Source organism: Populus alba, chromosome 14 (genome assembly GCF_005239225.2).
Source record: "Populus alba chromosome 14, ASM523922v2, whole genome shotgun sequence".
NCBI lineage: Eukaryota > Viridiplantae > Streptophyta > Magnoliopsida > Malpighiales > Salicaceae > Populus > Populus alba.
This window is the reverse complement of record NC_133297.1, coordinates 9,655,166-9,665,877: the sequence shown is the minus strand read 5'-3', so window position 1 is coordinate 9,665,877 and position 10,712 is coordinate 9,655,166. Positions and strand designations below refer to the sequence as shown.

Here is a 10,712-nt window from a genome sequence, read left to right as displayed (position 1 = left end):
ATAATTGATCAGCAGCGTCTGTAAGAATAATAATACATGCGAAACAAAGTATTACATTGAATCCGAGGAAGAATAAAGAGGGTGTAGAAATTACCTTCAATAGGGGTATAGTTAGAGCCTTGTTTGCAGAGGACAAAACCTTCGATGCCGATTGGGCTATACTCATAGTCCAGTTTGTCATTACTTGGTTTTGGTATGTATAACTTTGGTTCCGGGAGATTTGGTTTTTGGGCATACCCATAATGTGGCGTGATAATCTCTGGCTTTGGTGCAGTTGACTTTGGTTGTTCGTAAACCTTCCCTTTAGGGTCATAACCATGATCGGGTTTTGGTACAGTCATCTTTGGTTTGGGAACTTCTGGTTTTGGTTTGTAACCATAATTTGGCTTGGCAGTGTCTGGTTTGGGTACGATCAACTTTGGTTTTGGGTCATTACCATAGTTGGGTTTCGGCATTGTCAATTTCGGTTTGGGAACATCTGGTTTTGGGTTGTAACCATAATTTGGCTTGGCAGTGTCTGGTTTGGGGATGGTTGGTCGGCCAACGTATGGTTTTGAGTCATACCCTTTGTGTGGTTTTGGTTCTGTGATCTTTGGTGTGGGGAGGGCTGGCTTCGGATTGGAGTCGTAATATGGTTTGTGGAGGGCTGGTTTGACAACGTGTGGCCGTGGTTTGGGGTCATAACTATACTTGGGTTTGGAAGTGTCTGGTTTCGATTTTGAGTTGTAAGTATGATTTGGCTTGGTTGTATCTGGCTTTTGGTCATAGCCGTAACCGCCAGCGGAGGCAATCACTGACAATGACAAGAGGAGGAATAAGGTGGCGGAGGAGGAATGGGTTAGAGCCATCGCAAAGAGGACTGGGATATATAGAACTTTAGATTGTTGATATGGGACGCTACCATCATCATGGCCTTTTATAGGACTGATTGCCCGATTGGGTTACTAATTTGAGAAATTATAAAATATAGGAAGGGAAGGGAGACTAATTGTATGCGCTATAGGAGAGGAGGGGTGAGCAACGTGATGAGCAATACCGCTGCACCAAGGACACATTGCAATACGGCATGATGGCTTGGACTTGGACATTATTATATTCGGCATTTTGATTCAGGACGTGCCTTTGCTATATGTCTTGAATTTTGTATACTTGTAATTAACAGTTTCTGGATAAAATACAATTCAATATTTGAATAGACATGACAGCTTAGGATATGCTTATTGCTTTATATAGAGTGGCAACGGATGCGCTAAGGTTTTTGCCTAGAGGTGAACCAAGCTGACATGAATAGTCTATTAATTTAGATTTATAAAATCTATATTATAGACTTAAGCTTCATTGTCAGAATGGTTTTTAAAGTTTTAGTCTTAATCCCCACTGTGTTGCAATCATATACTTCAAGTATTTTGGTTCTCAATGGGACAAAATTCTCTTAATGGTACGGGCAAGTCTGATTAACACTTTGGATTTGGACTTCTCGCTTTTGACGAATAAAACCCAAGGTAGCTATTAGTCTATTACCGATGACATAACTGATGAACAAGTCTCTGAAATGAAAGCCGGAGAGAGGTCAAACATGCTTAGTTTGACGCTAAGGAGGATAATTCCGGCGAACAACATCAAAACCTCTCAATTGTAGATGACAAATGCCAAGGAATTTATGAATTCAGTGAAGGATCAGTTGACAAGTCACTAGCAAGCACTTTTATAGAAGAATTAACTACCATGAAGTATGATGGTACTAGAGGAGTTCCTCATCATATTCTCGATAAGGCACATAAAGTTGCATAGCTAAATGCTTTAAGAATGCATGTAAATGATATATAGTTTTCTGTTTCAATTCATTCTGAATTCACTTCTTTCTCAGCTTGATCCATTCAAAATTAATTATAACACCAATAATTAAGGATCAATGAAGCATAAGTAAATAGATAAACATGTGTCTTTAAGAGCAAGTATGTTTAAAACATGAAAGAAACATACAACATTGCTGGTAACTCAAAGTAAGCAAGGAGGAAGGGAATGGAAAATAAATCCTACTAAAGAAACAAAATGCATCCAGAAAAGTTAATAAAAAATAGAAAGATAATTTTACTATCAAATGTTATTAATTTTTATAATAAGAAAGGACATGTAAAGATGGACTCCAACAAATTAACATAAAGCTTGGTTTGAAAAGAAATGTAATAAATTTTCTTTTATTTGTTATGAATCAAATCTTGCTTAAGTTCCTTTTAATACCTGGTTGGTTGATTATAGTGTTATTGCTCACATGAACAACACAATGTAGGGATTCCTTACAAGCCAAAATCCGAAGGACAGTGAAGGACTCCTCTGTATCGGGACTGGTTCAAAGGTGAAAGTGATAACTGTTGCAACCTGTCATTTACTCATTAAGATTGCTCATGAGATGGATATTAAAAACACCTTATATTTACCTTTGATTTCGGTTGTAACCAAAATTTTGAATTTTTTTTCTCAAAAAATTGAGATTTGGCTATGTCTAGGTCTAGATCTGAGACTTAGACCTGCCAGCGTAAATTGTTTTGGGTTAAGAGTGTGTTTGGTAAAATATACCCTTAAGCATTCTCTTTTTATTTCACACATTTTTGTTTTGATATTTAACCAAATGAATCCTTTTTGGATATCAAAAAAATTTGGAGGTTTTCATTGATTTACTTATGGGTCACTCACACCTTTTTTTTTCGTGTGGTTTTGTTGGTTTTGTTGTATATATGATTTAAGGACTTTTATTGCGAAATATGTATCTGATATGCAATACATGTTTTTTTCCTAAAAAAAATGAAAATAAAAAATAGTTTTCTTTTCTTTTAATCCAAAATTTGCAAATTTATTCATTACCGTCAAAGTTATGAAAAATATACCTTTAGCATTGCGCAATATTTACTAACACTAGAGTTAGAAATATTCATAAGAGAATATTTATTGACATCAAAGTCAAGAATATTATAAAAAGACTATAAGAATAGAACAAAAATAAACTTTTAACAATTTAAAGCAAAATCAGCAATACAGTCTGTCTCAGGTAGGACGCTTAAGGGCTTTGATACAAAGTTGAGAAGAAGTAAGAGACTTAACTTATTAGTTAATCAATCTTTTTTATTTATATGTGTAATGCAATACACAATAGTAAAGATAGAGATTACAACACTAGAGTAGTCCTATAATATTTCTTATATATATATACATTCTATAATATAAAGTCTTAAAATACAAAAACCCTTGAATTATATTAAAATTATGTGATAATTAATTTATTATAATTATCAAAATTAATATATAATTATTTGAAATCAAGTACATTTAAAACATTTAAATTTATTCATTTGTAAATAATTCTAAACAACTTATCAAAAAATAGAAATTAAATACTATAAATTAATTAAATAATAAATTTACTAAGCAAATGCCACGTAACTTAGTATTTCTAAACGCACACATTGAAATGGAAACATGATAAAATTAACCGGAGGACAAAATACAAAAAAGACTAGTCTTTAAATTATTTATTTTTAAGAAAAAAAATCAATGACCTTGTGGTTCATTAATATTTGGTGACACTGATACATCATTAATCTCCCAAAAAGAAATGAAAAGAAAAATCTTAATTGAAGAATTTTTATCACAAAACTCTCCCGATAATGAAACTGATCATCGAGGCAAAAGCCCATAAACATAAACAGCAAGAAGGAAATCAATCCGTTACAACAGCTTTAAACAACGTAAAAAATAGATGAATTGTAGTCACGGAGAAAGGACAATTTAATAACCAGCAGGGGCTGATGTAGGTTTCGTGGAGGTGTAGAAGAAAGTCCTCATGGAGTACAGTTTTATTTTCTTGTCATGGAGAATGTGATAAGCTGAGAGGGGAGCACCGGTAATCCCATAGTTCATATCTGTTGGAACGTTGCAGGTTTTCAATGGAGAGCTTTCAAGGTAAGCCTTGCATTCTGTGAGCTTTAAAGCAGGCAATGTTTTGAAGTAGTAACCCTTTGCATTAGTTGCTTCTGTCAAGCAGGAGAAAGGTACTTTCTTGTAACCATACTGGTCCACAGCAGTACACGCTATTCTTATCAAAGCTCCTGCACACACAAAAAATATAGTTTTTGTGAGGAAAACTTAACAAAAGAATATAATTGATCAGCAGCGTCTGTAAGAATAATAATACATGCGAAACAAAGTATTACATCGAATCCGAGGAAGAATAAAGAGGGTGTAGAAATTACCTTCAATAGGGGTATAGTTAGAGCCTTGTTTGCAGAGGACAAAACCTTCGATGCCGATTGGGCTATACTCATAGTCCAGTTTGTCATTACTTGGTTTTGGAATGTATAACTTTGGTTCCGGGAGATTTGGTTTTTTGGCATACCCATCATGTGGCGTGATAATCTCTGGCTTTGGTGCAGTTGACTTTGGTTGTTCGTAAACCTTCCCTTTAGGGTCATAACCATGATCGGGTTTTGGTACAGTGATCTTTGGTTTGGGAACTTCTGGTTTTGGTTTGTAACCATAATTTGGCTTGGCAGTGTCTGGTTTGGGTACGATCAACTTTGGTTTTGGGTCATTACCATAGTTGGGTTTCGGCATTGTCAATTTCGGTTTGGGAACATCTGGTTTTGGGTTGTAACCATAATTTGGCTTGGCAGTGTCTGGTTTCTTGGCAGTGTCTGGTTTGGGGATGGTTGGTCGGCCAAGGTATGGTTTTGAGTCATACCCTTTGTGTGGTTTTGGTTCTGTGAACTTCGGTGTGGGGAGGGCTGGCTTCGGATTGGAGTCGTAATATGGTTTGTGGAGGTCTGGTTTGACAACGTGTGGCCGTGGTTTGGGGTCATAACTATACTTGGGTTTGGAAGTGTCTGGTTTCGATTTTGAGTTGTAAGTATGATTTGGCTTGGTTGTATCTGGCTTTTGGTCATAGCCGTAACCGCCAGCGGAGGCAATCACTGACAATGACAAGAGGAGGAATAAGGTGGCGGAGGAGGAATGGGTTAGAGCCATCGCAAAGAGGATTGGGATATGGATCGACGATACCATCATCATGGCGTTTTATAGGACTGATTGCCCGATTGGGTTCCTAATCTGAGAAATAAAATATAGAAAGGAAAGGGAGACTAATTGTATGCACTGTAGGAGAGGAGGGGTGAGCAACGTGATGACCAATACTGCTGCACCAAGGACACATTGCAATCCGGCATGATGGCTTGGACTTGGACATTATTATATTCGGCATTTTTATTCAGGACGTGCCTTTGCTATATGTCTTGAAATTTGTATACTTGTAATTAACAGTTTCTGGATAAAATATAATTAATTGAAAATGACATATATAAAATAAAGGCATATATCTTGTTTTGCCTGCTGTTCTGGTTGTCTTGCAATACATTTCTGTCCAAACCATGCAATCATCACAGGTCAGTTTTTCCAAAGTTCAGATTTGCTCATGTCTGCATAATCTTAAGCAGCTGAAGTGATTGCCCTAGTTCAGAACATTTTTGCCTTACACCGTGCTCCATGAGAAGTTATGCCTGGTAGTAAAGCACTGGCTACCCTTTTTGGCCTTTTTAGATAGTATGAAGCATGTTGAAGCACAACTAGGTGTGGCTGGCTTCGAAGGTTAGGTGGTGCAAAAAACTCAATAACGAAGTTAATGATGATATTGTCAAAGAAGACGAGATGCCGATTCAAAACCCGTCTCTGAATTAAGTTCTGTACAAACTAAGATTAAGAGAGAAGAAAAGTTGACACCAGAAAGGTTGCGTACTTGTGAAAGGTTTTTAATCACCAGCCTCTTCTTTCTTCCTTTTTTTTATCCTGTTTTCTGCATTGAAAAGAGGTATCTTTGGAATATTATAAACAACCAGAATTTCAAGAGGAATTACCGTGGCACACTAGACAATCTTGCATATTTTTTATAAATTCGATTTCGTTTAGAACTAAAATTAATATCCTTAGAAGAATTCAAACAGAAAAATTGATTTAACCATGTGAGTTTAATTTAATTTATAGGGTTCAAACAGTCTATAAAAAAATAATTTAAGAGATCATGATAAATAATTAGACCTGATGATTATCTTTTTTACCCACTACCATCCTCTATAAAAAGACACCAAATAAATTATAATAAGTAACCGAATATATATAAACAAAGATTTCTTTATTGGATATCATGAATAATAATGGTATGTATTCGATTTCACTATATATTTTATTTTTGTATTAAATTATAGAATATTACTAGATTATTGGTATGTACGGTGCTATGGGTGAGATTAATTTTTTTAACATAAATTAATTTCCAAGCATTGCTATTGTTTCTTCTAATAAAAAAAATTATTCATAAACTCAAAATAAGATGCATATTGGATGACATCTTTCTAAAATATTAATATAACAACATATTGGATGATATTTTTTCAAATATTATGACGGTGACATATTGGATATGTCTGTGTTAATCTGACAAATCTGTAATTGGATCATGAAATCGAAATAACTCTATAAAAAGCAAATTAAAATAAATTATGAAAGTCAACTCCTAATCAATCTAATGTTAAATGATAAAATTAAAAAAAAAACATATTAAATTAAAAAATGACCCTCGTCAACTCATGTTAAGTCACAACTCTGGTTATAAGATGAAGATAACCTTATAAAAAACAAATAACAAAAAGTTATGAAATTCAATTTTCAACTAACCCAATGTTGAAAGATAAAATAATAAAAAATCACTTAAAAAGGGGGGGAAAAGTAATCCAAGTCAACATGAGCTAACCTATTAGACTTATAACATAGATAATAAGATCAAGATAACTTCATAAAATGCAAATAAAAAAACTATGAAGTTACACTTCCAACAAATCCAATATTAAATATTGAAATTGAAAAAAAAAACTAAATACATGAACCAAGATAACTCTACAGAAATTTTTTTTTTAAAAATTACAAAACTCAATTCCTAAACAACCTAATATTTAAGGATGAAAATAAAAAAAGAAGAAGATTGAGTTATTGGTGGGAGATATTGAAAAAAATTCAATTAAAAAAGGACCTAAAAATAAATCAAGTCAACCCAAGTCAACATGTCAAACCCGTGACTTGATTTATAAGATTGAGATAATCCCATAGAAAAAAAAATCAGAAATTTTTTTTATAAAGCTCAATTAAGAAAAAAACATAAAATAATGAATAGAGTCAACCTACTAAATTTGTGATCCATGATCCAGGTTATGAGATTCTGATAACCTTATAGAAAACAAAACAAAATAAAATATAAAGCTCAAAATTTAACCAATTTAATATGAAAAGATATAATAAAATTAAAAAAAAAAACTAATTAGAGAAACAATATTTGATGGCCTTGCATTATAATGTTGTTTTAAAGTGTAATGAAATAAATGAAATTTATCTTGTTGCATTGATGTATGAGGCATGTCTCTAGGGAAAGGATTTAGATATTAGTGAAGAATGAAGTTTTGGAAAAACTAGATTTCACTTAATTTGACTTGTTTATGGATGCATTACACTAAAGCAAATGAAACAAGGCATATAATGTGTCATAATAACAAATAGATTTCTTGATTTTATTCATACAGACATATATATATTGAACCACTCTCTATTTTATGTTTTACTTGAGAAAAATATTTTATTAATTTTAAAGAAGATATAGTGTTATGGTTATTTATATCTAATGCATAAGAAGTCTCAAATTGTTGACATCTATATGGTATTCATTACTGAAGTCAAGAGATAATTAGATAAAAATGTTAAAATTATTAGATCGAATAAAAGTGGTGAGTATTATGGTAGATACGATGAGTCAAGATAAAATCTTGGTCCATTTGCTAAGTTCTTAAAAAAAAAAATCAAGGCATTCGGGCATGATATACAATGTCAGGGATGTTGAAGTAGAATAGAGTTACTGAAAGACATAATTATGCTCTCATAGACATTGTTAGGTGTGCGATGATTTATTCTGAAGTACCCAACTTGTGACATCTCATTGAATTGCCTAGTAAATGCAAGAAAACCAATTGTAAATGGATTTTTAAGGGAAAGCGTAATGCAAAAAACAATATTTAATATTGTGTTTTTTTCTATAAAGTTATTTTATTTAAGTATTGAAGAGTTTTTGTATTCATCAAAAAAAAAAAAAATTTACAGGTATAGCTACCCTAGCTTACCAGGCAACAACGCACCTAGCTTACCAAATACTATTTACTTACTATCAGCTATTTTAAATTACTACCAGCCAGCCACTTATTATTCATTGAAAAACATTGTCAACCTTAAAACTAATCTACTTAAATCAATCCTCAACTATATAATATTATATTTATATTCTATTTTAACTATTAAAAATCTAAAAGACTTAAAATAAACTGTGAAGAAATATGAAGTCTTAAAATACAAAAACCCTTAAATTATATCAAAATTATGTGATAATTAATTTATTATAATTATCAAAATTCATATATAATTATTTAAAAATCAAGTACATTTATATTCAATAAAAACTTAAATTTATTCATTTGTAAATAATTATAAACAATTTATCAAAAAATGAAAAATAAATACTATAAATTAATCAAATAATAAATTTACTAAGCACATGCCAGGTAACTTGGTATTTATAAATGCACACATTGAAGTGGAAACATGATAAAACCGGAGGACAAAGTACCAAAAAGACTAGTCTTTAACTCTCTCTTTTTTTTTAAGAACAAAAATCAATTACGTCGTGGTTCATTAATATTTGGTGAGACTGATACATCATTAATCTCCCAAGATTTAAAGAAAAGAAAAATCTTAATTGAAGAATTTTTATCACAAAACTCTCCCAATAATGAAACTGATCATCAAGACAAAAGCCCATAAATATAAACAACAAGAAGGAAATCAATCCGTTACAACAGCTTTAAACAACGTAAAAAATAGATGAATTGTAGTCATGGAGAGAAGACAATTTAATAACCAGCAGGGGTTGATGTAGGTTTCGTCGAGGTGTAGAAGAAAGTCCTCATGGAGTACAGTTTTATTTTCTTGTCATGGAGAATGTGATAAGCTGAGAGGGGAGCACCGGTAATCCCATAGTTCATATCTGTTGGAACGTTGCAGGTTTTCAATGGAGAGCTTTCAAGGTAAGCCTTGCATTCTGTGAGCTTTAAAGCAGGCAATGTTTTGAAGTAGTAACCCTTTGCATTGGTTGCTTCTGTCAAGCAGGAGAAAGGGACTTTCTTGTAACCATACTGGTCCACAGCAGTACACGCTATTCTTATCACAGCTCCTACACACACAAAATATATATATATATAGTTTTTGAGGAAAACATAACGAAAGAATATAATTGATCAGCAGCGTCTGTAAGAATAATAATACATGCGAAACAAAGTATTACATTGAATCCGAGGAAGAATAAAGAGGGTGTAGAAATTACCTTCAATAGGGGTATAGTTAGAGCCTTGTTTGCAGAGGACAAAACCTTCCATGCCGATTGGGCTATACTCATAGTCCAGTTTGTCATTACTTGGTTTTGGTATGTATAACTTTGGTTCCGGGAGATTTGGTTTTTGGGCATACCCATCACGTGGCTTGATAATCTCTGGCTTTGGTGCAGTTGACGGTTGTTCGTAAACCTTCCCTTTAGGGTCATAACCATGATCGGGTTTTGGTACAGTCATCTTTGGTTTGGGAACTTGTGGTTTTGGTTTGTAACCATAATTTGGCTTGGCAGTGTCTGGTTTGGGTACGATCAACTTTGGTTTTGGGTCATTACCATAGTTGGGTTTCGGCATTGTCAATTTCGGTTTGGGAACTTCTGGTTTCGGGTTGTAACCATAATTTGGCTTGGCAGGGTCTGGTTTGGGGGTGGTTGGTTGGCCAAGGTATGGTTTTGAGTCATACCCTTTGTCTGGTTTTGGTTCTGTGAACTTTGGTTTGGGGAGTGTTGGCTTCGGATTGGAGTCGTAATATGGTTTGTGGAGATCTGGTTTGACAACGTCTGGCCGTGGTTTGGGGTCATAACTATACTTGGGTTCGGAAGTGTCTGGCTTTGATTTTGAGCTGTAAGTATGATTTGGCTTGGTTGTATCTGGCTTTTGGTCATAGCCGTAACCGCCAGCGGCGGCAATCACTGACAATGACAAGAGGAGGAATAAGGTGGCGGAGGAGGAATGGGTTAGAGCCATTGCAAAGAGGACTGGGATAGAGCTTTAGATTGGTGATATGGGACTTTACCATCATCGTGGCGTTTTATAGGACTGATTGCCCGATTGGGTACCTAATCTGAGAAATAAAATATAGAAAGGAAAGGGAGACTAATTGTATGCACAGTAGGAGAGGAGGGGAGAGCGACGTGATGAGCAATACTCCTACACCAAGGACACATTGCAATCCAGCATGATGGCTTGGACGTGGACATTATTATATTCGGCATTTTTATTCAGGACGTGCCTTCGCTATATATCTTGAAATTTGTATACCTGTATGGGAAAATAACAAATAGAATCTTGCTTTAGAGAGGCTAATAAAAGTGATCATTAAATGAGCATGCAGAAGGACCTAAACAAAGATTTAAAGTAGTTCTTACAGAGAATGAATATTTGGAAATAACTTCAATCCTTCTGTATGCATCAAGTGTTATTATTTATAGTTTAATATTGTGCACATATATTATAGACATGGTATACATT

At 33.8% G+C, this 10,712-nt stretch overlaps 2 protein-coding genes across 2 annotated transcripts; both read right to left on the bottom strand.

Annotated features, from left to right (window-relative positions):
• Positions 1-3,660: 3,660 nt before the first annotated feature.
• On the bottom strand, positions 3,661-5,019 carry LOC118041864 (uncharacterized). The gene is made up of 2 exons (XM_035049380.2): positions 4,248-5,019; positions 3,661-4,103 (listed from the first exon to the last, which is right to left on the bottom strand). Exons 1-2 carry the CDS (start codon positions 5,017-5,019, stop codon positions 3,784-3,786), a joined length of 1,092 nt encoding a protein of 363 aa, XP_034905271.1. The 3' UTR covers positions 3,661-3,783.
• A 3,764-nt stretch (positions 5,020-8,783) lies between these two features.
• Positions 8,784-10,227, bottom strand: LOC118041865 (uncharacterized). Its single transcript, XM_035049381.2, has 2 exons — positions 9,458-10,227; positions 8,784-9,307 (listed from the first exon to the last, which is right to left on the bottom strand). The coding sequence occupies exons 1-2, from the start codon at positions 10,206-10,208 to the stop codon at positions 8,988-8,990; spliced, it is 1,071 nt and encodes a 356-aa protein (XP_034905272.1). The 5' UTR covers positions 10,209-10,227; the 3' UTR covers positions 8,784-8,987.
• Positions 10,228-10,712: the final 485 nt, after the last annotated feature.

What these genes read in the sequence shown, in the direction of transcription:
- LOC118041865 (XM_035049381.2), bottom strand. Translation starts at nt 10,208, where the DNA reads ATGGCTCTAACCCATTCCTCCTCCGCCACCTTATTCCTCCTCTTGTCA. An exon ending in TAACTATACCCCTATTGAAG is followed by an intron (nt 9,308 to 9,457) that starts GTAATTTCTACA and finishes TTGTGTGTGTAG; the next exon opens with GAGCTGTGATAAGAATAGCG.
- LOC118041864 (XM_035049380.2), bottom strand. Translation starts at nt 5,019, where the DNA reads ATGGCTCTAACCCATTCCTCCTCCGCCACCTTATTCCTCCTCTTGTCA. An exon ending in TAACTATACCCCTATTGAAG is followed by an intron (nt 4,104 to 4,247) that starts GTAATTTCTACA and finishes TTGTGTGTGCAG; the next exon opens with GAGCTTTGATAAGAATAGCG.